A 20,420-nucleotide genomic window follows, 5' to 3' on the forward strand; every position below is an offset into this window, starting at 1 on the left:
TCTTCTATTTGTGCAGGTGACTACATCTTGCACTTGGTGAAAAGGTCATGGTTCCCAAATACTTACATTGCAGTCCATGTGTTAGTCTTTAGCAAGTGGGGAATCTTTGCTAGTTGGGCTACCTCTGTTCTCATTTCTTGCCTTGGCCCATGTTGGCTGTGGTTGTTGGAAGTTAAAGTTCCAGCAGTATTTAGAAGCCTGTTCGTATCCTATCTTGACTTTATAGTGTTCTTGTACACTATTGTATGGACTCCAAAAACTGGATCTTTATGACAGAAGGCTGAACTGATGCATTATGTTAGTGATCCCCTAGTGCAGTGATGGCAAACCTTCTTGAGCCCGAGTGCCCAAACGGCAACACAAAACCAACCACAACCATCCTGAAGAGTCCCACTCTTCTGGCTGCACAACCTCCAGCGCCTTTCCGGGAGTCACCCTGCTCTGCCTCTGGCTGCAATCCTTAAAGGGGCAGGTGGCAGGAGCCGGGTGTTTCCATGCCTGGCATTCGTGTGTGTGCTGCAGCAGCAGCCATTGCCATCTTGGCTCTTCTTCCCTTCTCAAGAGTTCTTCCCAAAATCTGGGATAGGAGGATGGGTAAGTATTTCTTATGGCTCGCGTGTCCACAGAGATGGCTCTGTGTGCCAGCTGTAGCATGTATGCCATAAGTTCGCTGTCAATGCTGTAGTGAATCACAATGGTTGGAATTCAATTCCCAGCAGCCCTAGCCAGCATAATCAATGCTAAGGTAGTAATTCAGCAACCCCTAGGAACCCCTGGTCTAAAAACAGACCTATTGAACCAGGTGCTTTAAAACACCGTGCCATCACTGGTGTTTTTGTTGGGAAGAGGGGAGCATTAGGTCATTACACCTGTTTTAAACAAAGGATCTGTTATTACTTATCCCTAATTTTAACATGCTTGAGCAGTCGTGAAGTTTTCAAGAACAAAACCTTTCATCAGCAGCTCCAGCTCAGACATCACTATATTCAAAATGTTTACTTACATGTACAGTGGGGTCTTGACTTGAAAACTTAATCCGTATTGGAAGGCGGTTCTCAAGTCAAAAAGTCTGTAAGTCAAGTCTCCATTGACCTACAGTGCATTGAAAACCGATTAATCCCGTAACAGGCCGTTTTTGTTCCATTTTGGTTTGTTTCTGGTCTGTAAGTCAAATCTCAGTTTGCAAGTCAAATCTAAATTTTGCGGCCAGAGAAGTCTGTAACTCAAAAAGTCTGTAAGTCAAGCCGTCTGTAAGTCAAGGGTCCACTGTATATCATTCTATGAGATTCCCTTTCTCATAGAATGATTTGAAAGCAACTTCTTGTTTGTCTCAGTTGTATTGCCCAGTCTGGCTAAAACCAATGGCACCATTAGAGATTAAGAAGAAATTAGCTTATGTATAGGCTACGTGATGTGCTCCATATATTTTAGACTCTAGTTCCCTACATCCAAGTATTGTGCTCAGTGGTCAGGGATTATTTGAGTCTTAGGTTGAATTTATTACAACAATCTAGGAATTGATAGCAGACATTTAAAGAGGGGTAAGGAAGATAGAGGATTCCTGTTGTGGTGTAGTACAGAGATCATCAACCCCTGGTCTGCAGCTCGGTGCCGGTCCGTGGCCTTGAAAGCCCTGCCAGGGTCATTATAAGTCTATTCCACCTTGACACCACAGAACACACATGCACAGGGAAGATGGAGTCACAGCCTTGAATTTGCAAGAGCTGGGCAAGGCTGTTAATCAAGGTCATTCATTCATAGGATTGCCATGTCTCAGAAGCGACTTGACGCCACATAACAACAACAAAGGAAGGTGACTCAGAGAAGATTGTATAGGACTTATACAGTGGTGCCTCGCTTAGTGATGTTAATTCGTTCCAAAAAAAAATCGCTGCTAAGCGATTTCATCACTAAGCAAAACGCGGTTTCCCATTGAAATGCATTGAAAACCGGATAATCCGTTCCAATAGGAACAAATTGCCGTCCTTAAGCAAAAATCACCATAGGAAACATCGCTAAGTGAAACGCGGTTCCCCAATTAAAATGCATTGAAACCTATTCAATGCATCTCAATGCATCTCTTAAAAAAGAGAAGAAAGTCAAAGTTGGTTAACAAAGGGTTTATTAAGTGCACTTTATGATTTCAAACATTTTAAACAGTAAACTTTAACTTTATAAATAACAGAAAAAAAAACAGCAAGCATGAGGCTGTTTAAACCATCGTTAAGCGAAACAGGGGACCCAAAATTTAATTGCTGTGTGAAGCATGGTCCCAACCATCGCTAAGCGAAAATCGCCCATAGGGACCTTTGCTAAACAAAGCGCAAAAACGCTCCGAAAAAGTCATCGCTAAGCGATTTTGTCACTAAACGGAGCACCTGTTAAGCGAGGCACCACTGTAACTGCAAATTTGCACTAACCATTGGAAGTAAGCTATTGAATGAAAACTGGCAAAGGCATAGACAGAGGATGATACAGTTGGTGATCAATATAGGGAACTGAGAGCATTAGGTGCACTAGAAGTGCATACTATCCTAAGATTTTGGAAGAGCTTTTGGACTGTGGAAGTCAGACTGCAGTTTTTTGATCAGAGGACATTGGGAAGTTCAACACTGAATACTCAATTGTTTGTAGGCAACAGTGAACCTATTTCATTCTTGAAGGCGAAGCACGGCCTACTAACAAAGAATACTCTGTCTGTTTATAAAGGCCTGTCCATTCAGAAAGGGTATGACATGAGCGCACTGGGAAGCTTTGTTGAAACATTCCGTTCCAAGTGTGGGTTTTGATTGGATGTCATGCTAGACTCTTCAGAAATGGAGTCAGATCTCCATGGCTTCTTGCTATTAGTTCCTTAAGTCTTCAAGTTAAGTGGATGGGAAACAGAAGCAAGATTTTTGTGCCAAAGTTATACAGAGATCTTCCTGAACCCTGGCTTGCTACCGAGAAGTAGCTTGTTGGTGCATACTGTCAAAACTGCTCTTCCATTTGCAGCGAGAGGGGCAGGATGAGGACCAGTGGTTTGTACATGATAGTGTGGACCTGGCAGGAAGCCCATTTGCTTCTCAAGCTGAAGAATTTCTGCTGTAAGTAGGAGAATTAATCATAAAATGAGCCATTTATCTTATTTGTCATGGGAAAGTCAGTTCATGGTGGGTTCACAGTAAAGAAAACTTTCTGCTCGTGCTGCTCCATTTGAGAATTATTGGGCAGTGTACAAGAGCATGCTGGTTGGTTCTCAGTGTCAAGATTATTCCAGGACAGAGAGGTCCTCACAAACCCCATTACCTAGACTTCCCTGGTGTGGCTAGGTTTTAGGGGGTTAATGTACTGATGACTGGGGGAAATGTTCCTATCGAGTACACTTTCCTAACACTCAGAGGCAACCTGTCTCTCAGTGCTCCAGGGAGTTACCAAACTTTATAAGGCTGCACACTTTAACTTGTACATCAACCCTGCCAGGTAGGAATATCAAAATACTCAAAAAAATGTAATACGATCCAGTAGGGGCATGAGGCAAGGTTTTTCTATAGTACTATCAAACCCTCTTCTTTCAGAGTAATCAAGCATGCTGTAAAGTTTTTTTATTATTTTATTTTATCGTAGATATTCAAAAAGAAGTGGTCACAAGCACTTTCAAATAATCCATTCCAAATATTTCAGAAGTAATCAAAACGGTTGTGAAGCAAATACACAATCAAAAGATTTAAGGGTTGAGCCATTCTGGAACAGATCCTAAATTCATAGAAACTTCAGGATAGTTCCAAAGCATATGCAGAGTATAAATCAATTAGTGAGACAGCAGGAAGTACGGTATACCATTTTCCTCAGGGAATCTAGGCTGGACTAAGCCAAATTCCCTATACCATTTTTATCCCCCACCTATCTATCCACCTTTCCATCCTTTCACCAGTCAAGTCCCAGTTTGTCCCCAAACGTCCTAAACTTTACTTTTGCTAAAGTATCCAGATGAAAACAGTTCTTCACTAATCAGCTTTGTTCCAGGAAAAAGTGTTTTATAACCTTGGAAATTCATTCTCCCACACTAATAAGATGAGGCTGGCAAAACGTCCAATTAATAGGCAATTTCTTCCCCTTTCTTCTGGTCTACGTTTACCCAGCACAAGCTAACAGGCCCAAGTTTCGAAGGAAACTGAAACGATCATCCCTTATTTGCCAGTCTCTTGACAATAAGCTAGAATTCTTGAGTTCTGGCTTTTTATGATGTCCATATATAGCCAAAGGTTTGCCTCATGTACACCAATGTTTGCATGGGGAAGAAATCAAAAGCAAAAATGTGTCTTTCCTTATCTAAACTGCAGCATAAATTAGAATTTATACCCATTTTTCTAGAGTTTGTTTCAGAGAGAAGGGGAGCTTCCCCTGGCAAGAATACGTGATTGCACATGTAGTGAACAAAAGATTTGAGGGTGCAGGGGATACTGAAAGTTAAACCTAACAGAAATTCCTATTCTGGGCAGTATTAAAAGTTATAATCTCTTCCTAGGTAAGAATCCCCGCCAGCTGTTGTACGAAGGCACATAAAAATAGGGCAGGCATTTGGTAACATTTGAGTCACAAATTTTTGAGAGCAGTAGCAGACTGCAGAATCTTGTCATATCCAGAGGTTTTATGCTATATCTATACTGTGATGGCTCTTCTCTTTCTCCTGACAGAAAATGTAATGCACATGATGATGGATGGTCCCATGTGCCACTGTGGTGATTATTTATGTGGGGCTTTACTTCAATGCTTTTCAGAGGTTATAATATATGACAACTAGGGGAAGCTAAGAGAGGGAGGGAGCTTACTCTGAAAGGACAATTACAAAGCAAGCTGTATTTCTTGCAAATTTGGGCGGTAACACAGCCTGGTTCCTGATGACAGTTATCAGCTGATATCATTAGTCCTTACTCCTTTCGGTCTGTGTAAGACGGAACATGTGGAGGAGGGAGATCATGTTGCGTGGTTCTTGCCTCCAGTCACCATATTGCCCTGAGCATGCATGGTCTTCTCTAATTTTTTGAGGTTGGTAGAGTCAAGCTTGGGTACTTGGCTGAGAGACTACCAGGTAAGAGCGGGGATTTCTAGGTGGGTGTGGGATAAGATGCTGACTTAAACCCTGGAAAGCTGCTGTCAGTCAGAGTTGACAGTACTGGCCTGGCTTAATACAAGGCAGAGTCTTGTGTTCATTGTCTATAGCAGCCTTCCCAATATGGAGTTTTCCAGTCATTTTGGATGACAATGTCAGTCACCCCCCAACCTACATGATACTGGCTGGAGATTGTACTGACCTTGTTGTGCAGCACATTTGGGAGGCATATTGGGGGGGGGCTGTTTAGGTGTTTGGTGGAATGTCTAAACAGAGACCTGTGTGGCTTGTGAAGCACTGTGCCTTCTGCAGAGTTCCTGATTGCGCAGAACATTTTAAAAAGTACTCTTCTCGAGAAGAGCTCCCAGAATCCCCCAGCTAGGAGGGTCACATTCCCAGCTCTGATACATTTATACAGGTGATGCTTGAGCTCAAGTCTTTGGTCGAACCAGTGGAAGATAGATGGGACCAGCAGGTGTGCTATAGGGTGCTCCAGCTGAACTCAGTGCTTTCACTCCACTAAAAAGTATTCAGTCAATTAACACAAAAGAGACTGTTGATTCATTAAATATTTGCTTGGATAGTTGACCAGTGCTTCATTCCTACTTCAAAGGGTCACTTGAGCTTTCTTTGTACTGTGTTTCCAACTTCAACTCTCCTACGTAACCATGGATAATAGATTAGTCCATGTGTGCCTTTCATTTTCCACCAGGACACTTAATAAAGCTTTACACATGATCTGTGTTTAGTTGAATAACTTCTTTAATCTTTCCCTTGTTAGATTTTTTTCAACCTGAATTCAAATAAACAGCACCAGCAGGAGATCTGTCAAATCATTTTGGTGCATTTGTTCCAGAGTGCCACATCAAATTCTGTCAAGAGCCAATCCTCGTATACAAGGAATTGCTGCTTGAATTGCATAAGACATTTTTCATAAACTTGCTGCATGAATCATTAGGCATTTTTAAAAATGCTTATAGCTGTAGTGCAGAATAAGTGCTCACTTCAGAGAAGAGTGCCTCTTGTTGCCTCCTGTGCAGTAGCTGGGAATCTTTTTATAATCAGTTTCCACTTGTGCTTGTCAAGTAACATAGTGTTTGTTTTTCAGTAGTTCTGCAGTTACAGGGTGGGATGGAGAACCTGCAGATGTTCATGATGCCCATCAGCACTGACCATTGGTCGTTTTTGGCTAGGACTGATGGGAGTTGGTATCCAGCAACATCTGGAAGGTGACTTTTTGTTTCATCCTTCTTACAACTCTGGAGGTTAGGCGTGACCACTTATCAGAAAACTAGAGCCTGCTTATTATTGTATCTTCAGTATTTCTTGGTTTGGCACGGAGAGAAACATGACCTCTCAGAAATAGTGGTAGCCTGATCTGCAAGCAAAGAAACAGGCACAAGTGTGAGTAAAATGTTAGAGTCCTGTTGATGACTCTGTTGCCTCAAGTGCATGGCGTGGATATGGAAACTTTGGAAATATTTTTGGTAGGGCAAATACTGTGGGAAAGATCCAACACTAGAAGCCACTGGCAGGGGCATGATCTCACCTTCCCACTCTAAACTCCCCCACCCCTTATGTCCCACCCACCCAAAAAAAACTACTTTGAAGGGCTTGGAATCTTTATGGAAAAGTCTTTTAGGTAGTTCTTCTTGCTGGAAGAAAGATAAGCAAATAAAGTTTCGTTGTTTTCGCAGTGTAGTTCCAGGGCCATATTGCATTTGGGTATCTGGTTACGTTTGTACCTGGCACAAATTCATAAGACTTTAAAATAGAGTTGATTTGATTTAAATCATGAATTACATTTTAAAAACTGGAATTTCTTGATTATTTAAATTAAAAATAGACTTTATTTGAATCATGTTTTAAATTGATTTTTTCAAAGGATTTTTGTCCACCCGCCTTTAAAATGAGTGCTTGGGATGATTCTGTAACTTCATGCAAAGAAGGCATCATTATAGGATATCCCTAGAGCATTTTGTTTCTTTCTCTGGCTTGTCCAGCTGTATTTACTTACCTTTGACTGTAAAGATTGATTGCAGTCTTCAGTATCTCGTTGAGCAATTTTGTAGTTTATTGTGAAGGTGGAATTGCAAACTCATTCACTGAGGTACATGCTGTTTTATGACCTATAAAGCCCTACAGTGCTTCAGACCAAGCTATTTGAGAGGCTTTCCTTTCACTTCCAGGCAGGTCCGCAGCTGAGCACCCTTTCCGCTTTGGCCCAACCACTTCATTAGCTCTGGAGCTACTTGTACTTGTCCTCCACTCTTCCTCAGTAGCATGTTGGATGCCTTCCGACCTGAGGGGCTCATCTTCCAGCGTCATATCTTTTAGCCTTTTGTTTCTGTCCATGGAATTTTCTTGGCAAAGATACTGGAGTGGCTTGCCAGTTCCTACTCCAGGTGGATTGCGTTTAGTCAGAACTCTCCACTATGACTTGTCCGTCTTGGGTGTCCCTGCACGGCATAGCCCATAGCTTCTCTGAATTACACAAGCCCCTTCACCATGACAAGGCAGTAATCTGTGAAGGGGTACTGGGATATTACTTAATTTATTTCAGAAAACATTGGCTTTTTTATCTTGTTTGTTAAAACAGGCTTTAATGGCTGCTGCTTTTCCTCTTAATGTGAAAAGAATGTGGAAAAGTTAATTTTGTTCACTATAACTCCCAGTATTCCAGAACCAACAGTCTATGTACATTCTTGGCAAGGGACTTTGAAGTTCTTGAATTTCAGGCCTCAGAAATCACCAAGAATCTCCACCAGTGTGGGAGCTGTAAGGGAATTTATCAGGAATTTCCTGTATGGGAACCACAAGGGATTAGAAATGTGTGCCTGCATGTCCATCTGTCCATCCACTAAATGGCTGGTGGAACCTTCATTCCTCATCCATGTGTAATTAAATACTTGTGTGAGCATTTTGATTTCTTGCCTCAAGCCCCTGGAATTTTGATCAGGGAATTCCTGACAAATTCTGGAGGCTGAAGTCCATGAAATCTTTAAAGTCTCATGTCTAGGAAGTGCATATAGTTGGGGCAACTGATAATGTCCCAGGATTTCCAAGTCTGTTCTGACCCACATTGTGCATGAGTGCCTTCTGGAATCTCAGGGCACAGTTGTTGTGTGCAGGTTGGAGACTATCAATTTTTTCAACTACAACTCCAAAAAGTAGAGTTGTAGTCCAAAAACAAAGAGTCCCACCCGGCATTTTCATTGGTTTATCTTGGCTGGAGAATGTTGTGGGTTGTATCTGGAAGCTGACTCATGGAAGCAGGACTACACTCACCAGAAAGACCACTGTTAACTACTGTTAATAACCAATGACAGTGGGTGGAGAAGGACTGCAGAAGTAGGATTATCCCTCACCCCCCAGTCCTTTGACCATCTAAGGAAGCTATTCAGACCAGGGGGAAGTGAAACCAAGGTGGAGAATATATCAGGGGTCTCCTACCAACTTTATAAGTAAGACTCTTCAAAGTCTAACTTATAAAATGCAAAATTGCAAATAATAGCCCAGAAATAATAAATAACATTCTAGCAGTGAAAGCAGTCATTAAATTCATCTGCTGTAATAACTGTGAATGCCTTCTCAAAAGTTTTTATAGGTATTTTTCCACCTGTCAAGCACAGTGGAGAATCAAACCCCTAACCCCGGGCTCTGCAGCCAATTGCCTAAACCTCTGAGCTATCCATCAGTTATATAAAGGATAGGTTGTGTTTAGCAGCCCTGTCTGTATCTCATCTTCTTTAGTTTGTCAGACCCATCTTAAGTGTTTTCTATTTGTCCTTCAGCAGTCTCTACTTAGAGTGGCTTGTTTAGATTCCAGTTCACACGCTAGCTGTCTATGCCAACTTAAACCTAAGGTGTTGTGCTGTGCTTTAAGAAACGTGTGAGGCTTATGGGAAATGGAGGTTAGAGGCACATAGTGTTTACCGCGGCTCTAGGGAGAGCTTCCATGAGAACTGCCTTTCTGCTCTGTAGAAATCATGTTTGCAAGGTTATGTTTTGATCAGGGATAGGGGGCTAATAATGAGTTATATTATAGAAGCATGAGTCTTCGCCTGGCTATATATCGTGAAGGAAGTAGACATAATTCCTTTCTGCAAATAGAACAACATTAAAAGTAGCCTACTCTCTTCTCCATTGTTAACTCTTATCTGCTGTCTGCAATCTTGCTAATTCTGGACAAAATCCTGTAAACCGGGATAAGAGAGCTGATCTAAGTGCCCTGATTGGGAGGGGAAATTTGGCTTCCCAGCTATAATCCATGTGAGCCATGTGCTTGAATTTGCTTATGGCTGAGGACAATACTGTATATGAATTGTATGCCTTTGCTATCTGAGTTATCAGATCATTCTCTAAGTAAAAACTTTATAAACTGCTTTTCTTTTTTCAGTCTCAGAAGCGTTCTCTCTCTGTACATATATAGTGCAGCAGATTAGAACTAGATTTACAGATGGCATGTAGGCAAAGTGAAAGGGAAGGAAGAAGAGATAAATGTTGTTGTTGTTATCACTATTACTATTACTATTAATTAGACTTTTATACCGCCCATCTAGAATATGTCTATTCTGGGTGGTTACACACACACACAAAAACAGATATAATAAATGAAAATATAAATACGTTAAAAGAGTCCAAGAACAAAATTAAAAAAAATAAAAACTAAGAGATGGCTGTTGGGAAGGCTTGCCTGTAGAGCCAGGTCTTTAGTTTGCTTTTAAAGGCCCTCAATGAGGGGGCCAGGCGGATTTCTAATGGAAAGTTGTTCCAGAGACGAGGGGCCACTGTTAAGAAGGCCTAGTTTTTATTCCCTCCCCCCCTTTGGGCCTCTCTTGGAGTTAGACCCTTCAACCATCCAGCCTGGCTGGAACAGGTGATACGGGCAGAACTAGGTGTAAGAAGGCATTCTTGCCAAGTATCGAGGGCCTACTGTTTAGGGCGTTGTATGTAATAGTCTGCACCTTGAAATTGATGCAGAAGTGAATAGGTAACCAGTGTAAGGTAACCAGGATGGAGATATATGATGGAATCTTTTCACCCCTGTTAATAGCCTGGCCGCTGTGTTCTGGACCATTTGAAGCTTCCGCATCAACCTCAAAGGAAGCCCCACATAAAGAGGATTAGAGTAGTCTATTCTTGAGACTACAAGCGCATGGACAAGTGTGGTGAGAGCCTCTGCATCTAGATAGGGCGCTCCACCAAAGATATAAATGTGTGAAGCGAACCACGGATACTACCTGGGTCTCCATGGTAAGCGCTGGGTCAAGATGAACCCCCAGACTGCGAACCACACTCTCCATAGTGAAAGTCACCCTCCCTCAAAAAAGAGAGGGAGTTTCCCAAACCACTGACATCAGGGGTGCCAACCCACAAGACCTCCATCTTGTCCGGGTTCAATCTCAGTCCATTCAACTGCATCCCCAGGCAGCGCTCAAGAGACGGAACTGCATCCACTGCATATGGAAAAAAAGGAGATGTAGTTTTTCTTAAATGGCTTTTTAATGAATTCTAGCTTATAATCTTTGGAGTGCAGAAAGCACATCCTGAGTGTATATCTTCTGTAAATTTTATCTTTGGCATCCAAAAGATGGACAGTGTCTTAGAGAAACCTGCTGAGATATTCACTCTGGTAATCAGCTATGTATGTGTTGAGGATTACAGGTGCCCGAAGTTATTCTTCGTGAATTGCTGGGGTTGTTTGCTTGGATGCAAAATACACACTTAAGTATCTAGTATTTAAGAATTACTATTTCCAAAATAGCACAATATTCTATGATAAGCTACATTTCTTTAGTCAATCTAAATTCTTTATTCATCGGCTGATTGTATGAAGCTTTTGTTTTTCTTGTGTCCCTTTAGTTGCAGTCTCTTATTCCTGTGAAGGACCGAACTAGTAACACATAAGTAGTGAAAGAAAACTATGCTATCTCACAACGATAGGATAATGCTTGATTAAACCAAAACAAATGCTACAGATTTACAGCATTTGATGCCAGATTGCTACCATTGGGATCAACAGGTCATCTGGACTTAATTCCCCCCCCTTTGATCTCCTCATCTACTCTGCCCTCCCTATTAGATAATGTTCACAAACATAGTTAGGAGTATGTGTTCTACAAGAGTTGAAAAACAGTGAAAACCAGTGTCATATGATTGGTAAGACTTGGTCGGTGGTTCAGAGTTCCCGGTTCGATGTGGTCTCTGTTTTATCAAGTACGAGCCATGCCACGGACAGCTTTAGCTCTGTTTGGACAGTATGGTGTGAGCAATATCGATGTACGTTGTAGGCTGCTGTAAGGATGAGAAAACATATGTGTGAGGCATGTTGAACCCTAAAAGTGTTCATTATTATGAGTACTTATTAATGAATGCTTTTTGGATACCAAGATAGATAATGCAGCAGATTAGAACCATACAGCTTGTAGGATACCCATGAAAAAGCAGATTCTTCTGTAAAAGCATTTCATGTACTGGATTTGATAATGCATTTCGCATATTGGATTCTGAATTTATGCAGCAGTCCAAGAAGACAAGTTGTGTATTCAAAAAAAGAAAAAGGAGTTGGTCACAAAAATAGTGTAGAAAAAAGCATCACCATTATTAATCTTCATATATCTGTCAGAATAATAGTTTATGCCCTTTCTGCTTTTTTAAATGGTCTTTTCTCTTTGTTTCTTAAAGTTGCAGGAGTTATTACTGCTGACTTTGTCTCGGGTCTGGTACACTGGGGAGCAGACACCTGGGGATCTGTAGATCTGCCAATTGTTGGAAAGGTTTGACTTTTTTTTAATTAATGGGAGTTTGTACAAGTTCAACTGGAGAGCTGTTAGAATTTTACTCAAATGTTTGGAACTTGGCTGTAACAATGGGACTATAATAGACAGCATTTGGATGCAGAGTGACTATATAGCTGGAGTTTCACTTCAGAATGACCCAGTTCAGATAATTTGGCCAAACCACAGTTCAGTTGGTGGAAATATTTGCAGCTTTCACATGTATTCCTTCTGGTTCTTTGTGCAGTAACCACCGTTTTCCCTGATGTCTAGATTGAACAATGATGGTTATTTTAAACCAGACTTCTTCAGCCTGGTGCCCTTCAAATATTTGGTGCTTCCTTCAGCTCCAGCTCACATTTGGAGGGTGCCGGGTTTAGGGAAGTTGCCACAAATCAGATAATCCACCACCAAAATTGACCATCTCCTTTAAACCATAACTTGTAATCACAGTTTGCAAATAAACTGTGGTTTATGATAACCACTCCTTATTTGGATGTCCCAGCAAATCCTAGTTATTGCAGGCCAGAGATGAGAGTACAAATCAAAACATTAAGGGGAAGAGTGACTATGTGAGTCCAGAAGAGTTTCCTGTTACTTCACTAGCCTTTGGCTATGCTGGCTAAACCCTACCAGTTTTACTTGACCTTATGCTTCCTGCTGTTTTAAGCACAAAGGCAATAAAGAGGCAGTTCCTCACGTTTTGTCAACTTAAACTTGCTTGTTTGTGCATTCTTTCAGAATAAAATTATAGGAATACAAGCAGCCCATCTAATGACTATTTTGGACCTTTTCAGTATTCATAAAAAGCAAATGTTGCAATGGAAATACACAATGCACACCTTTATTTCCTCCTGTGTTCCCCCAGGGTTGACATTTTGTGCCAAACAATTTAGCCACGCCTCACTATTCAGTCTCTTAATGCTGGTACATGCAAGTGCTTTCTCTGCTGATCTAGCCAAAGACTGTATTTAATTCTTTCTGCTCACCCCACCCCACTTTATCCCATCATAATAAGCCTGGTGTACTTAGCACAAAACTGACATGTAGCTCCAAGCTAAGCTTGTTCTGGGTTGAGTAAGCCAAGAAGTACTGAACAGCTTTTCCTTGTGACATGGCCTGTTGCTGACTCCTCAGATCACAGTGTCTTGTGGTATGAGGTTAACTACCAATTAACTGCCAACTTAACACTGCTTTATTTACCTTCACAATGATTACAGTGGATCTATAAATATAGATTCTCATAACAGTAGAGTGCTTAATCCATAACCTCTGAGATCTCACAGTCAGATCTCACCACTGCCATAAATTCGGTCAGTAGCTTTAGACCATTGTATGTTTATTTTAACCATCCTGGAGGTATAGTAACCAAGGCTTGGAAAGTTACCTTTTTAAAAAAGTCTTTATTTTGTAACTCTTTACAATATAATCCCGCCACCACTCTGAGGAAATTTGTTGATTTTGTAACTTGTTACTTTTCTAAATTGTTAAAAAAATTTCTTAGAGCTGATTGGAGAGAGGCATAATACTTGGAAAATTCCACTAGAGAGATCTTCTAAAATGCACTGTAATTAGAAAACATTCCTTGTTACACGTTTCCAAAAAGTGACACCATTCCCATTTACTGCATTGTTTTTAAATGTAACTTCATACTTACCTTCATTGTCTCTCAGAAATAACTTGCTGCACATAACTATGCTACTTTCAGCTTGTTATTTCAAAGCATTGGTTATAATCATTCATTATAAGACAGAGTTTTTCACTAGCTAGTCACCTGAATTATTGGTTCCATACAGGCAGACAACCTGATAGGATTTGTATGGGTTGGGAACTTCTATGGACTTGACTTTTAACACTGACATAATCCCATGTCTACATTTTTATTACTTCTAGGCTTTTATCAGACCTTTCAGAGAACATCACATTGATCCAACAGCAATTACTAGACACGACTTCATAGAGACCAATGGTGATAACTGCATGTTGGCAGTCGTTCCATTGGCAAACATGGCCTACAAATTGGTGTCTTTAGCACCAGGTGAGTGACCTATAAATCCACCAGGTACATTATGCTTGCAGCTTCTAGAATGTTGTGAATATGCTTTTTGTGCCACAAGAGATGTTCTGCCACCTGTACTGCATCTGTGAGAAAAGCGAACAAATGGGCTCCTGGTGAAACTGTGCCTGGCTTCCTCCCAGTTTTTAAGAGGATGCTCAAAACAAGGCTGTTTACCGAAGCCTTTGAGAGCACCCTCTCTTAATGTTACATTGACTGAGCATCATAATGTTGCCTGCTCGTCATTGATTGGTCTCTGATTTATTAGTTGTAGGTTGTATTATTTGTTTATGTGGTGCTATATGATTTCAGATTTACTTTATTTTATGTTGTATCTCTTTCATTATGAATGTAAACTGCCCAGAATAGTTTTTATGACTAATCAGTGTGGTATACAAGCTTAATAAATAAAAAAAAACAAATAAGATGGGCTAGGTGAGGCACCTGGCTACAGGGACCATTCAGATCTAGTTTCCAGGACTCTTAAATATAGATACTCATAAGCAAATAAAGAAAATCAAAGAATGCAACAGATTGAAAATCTTGTTTCATGTCATGCTTGGGAAAAATAAACTCAATAAGGCGCACTAATATTAGATGCATTTTTGGGACTGAAGCTTCAATTTAGGAAAAACAGTTGAGATGTCTGAGGCAAGTAAGGAAAACCACATACTAAAGATAGTGGCTAAAAGCTTTCCTGTGGGTTACTGATAAATCTTTCCCTAATGAAAGGATGTTGGCAAGATGCATTCCTGAGCTGCAACATTGGAATGTCTTTAGCAAAACCTATTCAGAGCTGCGTCAATGGCTTAATTTGTAATGAAATATTCAGCCCTTCTCATTGATTTAAACATCATCTTGATGTAGAAGGAGTAAGGTAGTTTATCTGATGAAGTCAGCAGAACTCAAGCGTTTCTTGACGTGAATGAAAGTGAAGGTCGGTGCACGCTTGGCCTAGCATGTTTCCTCACATGCACAGTGCTAACGTCCCCAGGTGGTTGTTTTCCAGATGTTTTGGACTACCATACCTCCTCATTGGTCATGCTGGAGGTCTGTAGAGTTTGTCAGGTTGCGAAAGCTATTGTAGATTGCAAAGGGAAGGAGCACACCTTAGAATACAGTGGTGCCTCGCTTAGCGAGGTTAATCCGTTCCGGATTAACCCTCGCTCAGCGAATCCATCGCTAAGTGAAACAAAAAAGCCCATAGGAACATATTAAAACTGATTTAATACGTTCCTATGGACTTAAAACTCACTGTTCTGCGAGTTTTCTCCATTGCGGCAGCCATTTTGGATGCCTCGTTAGCAAGGCAAAACAGCGGTCGCCATTTTGTTTTAGCGGCGGCCATTTTGGAACCGCCGATCAGCTGTTCGCTATGCTTTGATCGCATCCGCGCGATCATCGCATAGCGAAAAAAGCCCTTAGGGGCCATAGCTGAGCGAACGCTCCAGCGATGGCCCGGGACCCATCGTTGTGTGGTTTCATCGCATAGCGAAGCGTTCGCTATGCGAGGCACCACTGTATTAAGACACCCGTGAAGTACATGCTAAAGTGCCCTCAACCCTCTGATATTTATTCTTAAGTGTCTGGAAAAATAAGCAACTTAAAGCATTTTCAGAACATAGTTGAATTTTTAGTCTCATGCAGCAGTCGGTCAATAGTATTAGTCAGTCAGCTGCCCCTGAGAAGTCTGCAAACTATTTGCACATTATTCTTTGTCTGCAGTTATTTCTATCAGTGGTTCTCAGATGATACTGAGAGCAGAGGACTTTACTATTTTATCCCTAAAGCCCTTTTCTTAGGGAAGTAAAAGGGATGACCCAGTAGCAACAGGAGAGGTTAGGGTGGGTGTGAGAAATCTCAAAAGTGGGAGTTTCTTGAAGTACTTTTAAAAGTCAGGAAACAACAGGCAATTGAAAGTCAGATCCATTCAGCATCCTGGCATTACTTACTCATAGTAGCAGACATCAGACAAGGTCTTGGGAACTACCAAAGCCATGTATGTTGACTACAGTGTCATAAAATAAACTGTTCAAATTTCAGGTACCTCTAGAACAGCCATTCTCGAGGGGGGGGCTGGCACATTTGAAAGGGGCCACAGACTGGAAATAAATCTTCACACTACCTTATAAGGTTCATTCTGTGACTTATACAATCCTGATTCGGCCTAAATTGTGTTTATGGCCAGGGCCAAAAAAAAAAAAAGAAAGAAAGAAAGAAAGAAAAGAAAAGAAAAGTTGAGAATGTCTGCTCTTGAGACTGCTCCTGGTATTGAGAGCAAAGGCATAGTGGGCTGCTCTGTGCAAAAGACTGATTTCATAAGCATATATCAGTGAGAGTAAAGACAATCTTAGTCCCTCTTTGTTCATTTTTTTCCTTCTTCCAGAAGCATTACACCAAACGTGCCCTTGGGAGTGCTACATCTTTGCCCTGGCTGTATTTGCAACGTTGACAAACCAGATTCACAAGTGGTCCCATACATACTTCGGTCTTCCTCGATGGGTGGTCTTCCTGCAGGATTGGCACATTATCCTGCCACGGAAACACCACAGGATCCATCACGTGTCTCCTCATGAAACTTACTTCTGTATTACTACAGGTAAATGATAGTGAAGCTGTATTTCTCATGGTAGATGTTATCAGCCGTTCTGGCATTTAGGGCAGACGGCTTGCCAGGGGGGCAGAGATGTCCGTATAGGTGCACAAGAGACTTGGAAGAATGTTGACTGTCACCTGTGTGCTCAGCCTGATCCCCTTTGTACTTATAATATTGAGCAGTGGGGAAATCAGCCAATTGTGTCCCAAGAAAATAATGTTTGTGTGCGCGCATGTGCATGTATTCATGTGAGTATGGAGGCGGGGGGGGGTGAAATTGCTAATAAAGTTATCCTTTGTAGAGCTAGAAGATTGTAATGGCTTTTGGCCAGTGGCTGCATATTGATTTGTGTGTGCTCAAGCAAGCTGTTGCCCTAAAACTCCAGCCACTGTCTGATTGTCTAAATCAGGCAATGGCAAATTTCAGAGGTCAGGAAGCCACATCTGCTCTGCAGTCCTTCTCTCTGCCCCCTCCGATGCTCATCAGGTTTTTAAATTTTATTTATTTAAATTTTTATCCTTCCCATCTAGTGGCTAGGCCATTATTCTGGGCAGCTTACAGTATCGTCATTAATGGCCACTAAGTGGGTGTATTGGTATTTTATGGCTCCTTTCTCACCATCCCAGTACCTAATTTAGGCTGTAAAACTAAAACTTTGCAGGAAGTCCTGAAAGGTTGTAAATTAGGTACCTATCCAGTCAAAAGCCCTTTCATAAAATCATAGAATTGGAACAGGCCTATGAGGCCGTCAAGTCCAACCTCCTGCTCAGTGCACAAATCCAAATGAAAGCAGATCTGACTGATGGTTGTCCAATTTTCTCTTGAATGCCTCCAGCACTGGAGCACTCACCACTTCCCGAGGTAATTGGTTCCATTGTTGTATTGCTCTAGCTGTTTCATTTTGGAACTCTTAATTTCTGGCTGTTTAAATACTGATGTTTATCTTTTATTCTGGTGGCAGGGAGGCATTTTCAGTTTTTGGGCAGGGAGATCTATAGGAGTTAAATTTTCTCTCTGGCAGTCATTATTTTCTATAGCTTTTTCATTCGTAAACCGAAAATTACGTTAACTGAGGCATTTGGAAACTGAGGTACCACTGTATATAACAACAATACTGTACACAGTTTCAAGGTTTACAGACAGTATTTCAAAGCTAATATAGTTATGGTATTCAGTGGCTGATATGCAATACAATTGAATATTTGATCACTGACAGCTTTAAAGCTGCCTTGGGTTCTTTTAAAGAAGAAAGGCAAGATAAAAATATTTAAAATAAATAAATAGTAAAGCCACATAGTACAGCGGGGTCTCGACTTACGAACGGCTCGACATACGAACGTTTCGACTTACGAACCACTCTCATAGGAATATATGGACTCGACTTACGAACTTAGATTCGAGTTACGAACTCTTTTTTCCCTTTTTTTAAGCTAAGTCATCTTAGGTTAAAAGGAAAAAATATCCCCCTCTAGTGGCAGAAGGCGGAATAGCAGCTTCCCATTAGTTTCTATGGACGAAAAGAGCAGATACGGATTAAATGGTTTTCAATGCATTCCTATAGGAAATGCAGATTCGACTTAAGAACTTTTCGATCTGAGAACTGCCTTCCAATACGGATTAAGTTCATAAGTCGAGACCCCACTGTAATTTGGTAGCTGATGATCTTTCTGGCCAGTAAAAAGCACTCAAATATTACTAGGGTTTTAAATGTTTTGACCAAATTTAGAATGTGAGACTTTTGCAAAAAATAAGCATTTGTGTTTTCACTCCCGTTAACATCACATTTGTCTAATCACTAGTCTTCCTTTGTGTTGGCCCACAGTTGAGAAAATCCCCTTCTTTCCCGTGGTTATTGTGGCTGAGAAGTTCTGGAATTTGCAATTCACTTTTCCAGTCTCTGTTTGCCCACATTAAAAAACAATCTACATAACATTTTTTCTGGCATAACTATCACAGTATAATCTGGGTTGCATTCAGCCTTTTGCTTGCAGAAGGTCTGTTTCCCTGATTTGATGGCTCGCCCCTTTTCCCCACATTAATCCTCTGTGTGGAATTTTCAGAGGATGGAAAGAGCTGGTGTGGGAAGGAGGGAGCTTGCTTCTAGCAGCCACTTGCATGTGCTTAAAATCTGGATGCAGCCGACTCTAAAGAAAGCCCATGGAGGGGTGTGCAACTTCTTTACAGATACCCTTCTCATTCCAGCTTGTATCAGCATGTGGCAGCTGACCCCATTGACAAGTTTGCTATATATCCTTCAGGAATGCTTGTGCTAGGGTTATAGCAGCTGGTGGAGTGAAGCAATAATTTGCTAGCTCAAATTGAACTGACAGTCCACAGTGCTTTAAAAAAAGAAGCCCCTAAATGTATTGTCAGCCAAATCTGATTTAATGGACATGGAGGTAGCATGTGTGAAGTTTCAGAAATGAAACTCTTTAAGAACACACGTTTGTGGACACTTTGCCTCAAGTCAGTCTTTAAGAAACTTCAGTAGCTTCCGAAAAGGAGGTAATTTATTTGCTTCAGTGGGCGAAGGTTGTAACCCAAGATGATCTGAGGCTATCTGCAGATACAATTAATTTGAAGATTTCTCTAAATCATAGTAGATAAACAGGGACTAAGATCCACAAAATGAAGACACAGTATTAAAAAAATCTTAAAACAAAATCTTAAAACAAAATAATTCCAGTATCTGCAACTTACCTGTTAATTCACATCTTCCTTTCTTTAATCTTCCAGGATGGCTGAACTACCCACTGGAGAAAATTAGGTTTTGGAGGTTCCTGGAGAATATCATTCAAGGAGTGACGGGAGAAAAACCTAGAGCAGACGACATGAAGTGGGCTCAGAAAATAAAATAACTCTTGCCAAGCTTCTGCTGTCCTTATACTTGTTGCCAATATTTTTAAAAGAAAAAAGCCATCAGCCAAATTAAAGACTTGCAAACAAATAATGGACTAAAAGCACAATGCTTTTTTTAAAAAAAGTGCTAACAGACTGCAGTTAAAGGACTCACTCCTCAGAATAATACTTGAAAATGCAAGCGGCTTGTTCCGTTTGTCCCGAGCACCTTCTGTTAGCCTCATCTGCCGATGTTGAACGTTTTCATCCTTGAGTCTCAAAAGCCATTAGTCAGAGAAGACACTGTTCCATTTCTAGTAGTATGTCATTGGCACAGTAAAATGTGTTGTATCAACATGAATTTACCACACTGAAACTCATGTAAGACACCAGGAAAGCAAACAAGCAGTACCTTTTAAGGAACAGATTTGAACGTTCACTGCATGAGAACCAGTCAGAGGAAAGGGAGATTTTATGAAACTTGTCACCACTTCAGTGCGTTTAGTGTTTTGTACACCTTGCTGTCATCTTGCTATCATGTCAAGTCTTAGTCTATGTGGTGCGTGTGCAACAGAACATTGAAGAGTCTCATTCTGCTAGTGGATTAAGGATCTTCGCTGTTGTTTGTCTCCTGAAATAAACAAGTGTTTCCTTGATACCTGAGCAGACTTTTGCTGTATAAGCCTGTAACTAACTTGGTAGATGTCTGAGGAAAAGAAGAACGTATTTTTCGCAAGTGTCAGACATATAAAGCACTTGCCTTAGGCCGTTTAGTGTTTCAGTTACTGGATTTGTTTTGTTATAATTTCTCTTCCAATAATCACTGTTTAAAGTAGGACATAGAAAAATTGGTCACATCATTAAATTTATGTTAGAAGGAATAGGACAATGGTGTATTTTAAAAGGTGCTTGCTGATTCATGTAAATATCATAAAGCCTTAATCCCTTTGGTGTAACATGAAATAATATTTTAATGTGGTCTGAATGTATATAATTTATAACAAAGCAGTCCAATTATAATAATTGTGTTAAATTTCATTGCAATTTGCTTTGTTTTTG

General features: G+C 40.8%; 1 protein-coding gene and 1 long non-coding RNA gene across 3 annotated transcripts in view; one reads left to right on the forward strand and one right to left on the reverse strand.

Moving 5' to 3' along the window:
* PEDS1 (plasmanylethanolamine desaturase 1) overlaps positions 1–20,399 on the forward strand; it is a 47,629-nt gene extending 27,230 nt beyond the window's left edge. The window contains exons 3-6 of one of the 2 annotated variants that reach the window (XM_020779495.3): positions 11,780–11,871; positions 13,765–13,909; positions 16,314–16,526; positions 19,260–20,399. In XM_020779495.3, coding sequence (XP_020635154.3) covers positions 11,780–11,871; positions 13,765–13,909; positions 16,314–16,526; positions 19,260–19,381 — 572 coding nt within the window. In that variant the 3' untranslated portion in view covers positions 19,382–20,399. The remainder of the gene's footprint in view (positions 1–11,779; positions 11,872–13,764; positions 13,910–16,313; positions 16,527–19,259) is intronic. The other variant, XM_072996860.2, reaches the window with a different exon arrangement.
* Positions 9,913–19,312, reverse strand: LOC140706502 (uncharacterized). The gene is made up of 2 exons (XR_013544486.1): positions 19,224–19,312; positions 9,913–13,436 (listed from the first exon to the last, which is right to left on the reverse strand). It is a non-coding gene; the product is annotated as an uncharacterized LOC140706502 (long non-coding RNA).
* Positions 20,400–20,420: the final 21 nt, after the last annotated feature.

This window comes from Pogona vitticeps, chromosome 4, assembly GCF_051106095.1.
Source record: "Pogona vitticeps strain Pit_001003342236 chromosome 4, PviZW2.1, whole genome shotgun sequence".
Lineage (NCBI taxonomy): Eukaryota > Metazoa > Chordata > Lepidosauria > Squamata > Agamidae > Pogona > Pogona vitticeps.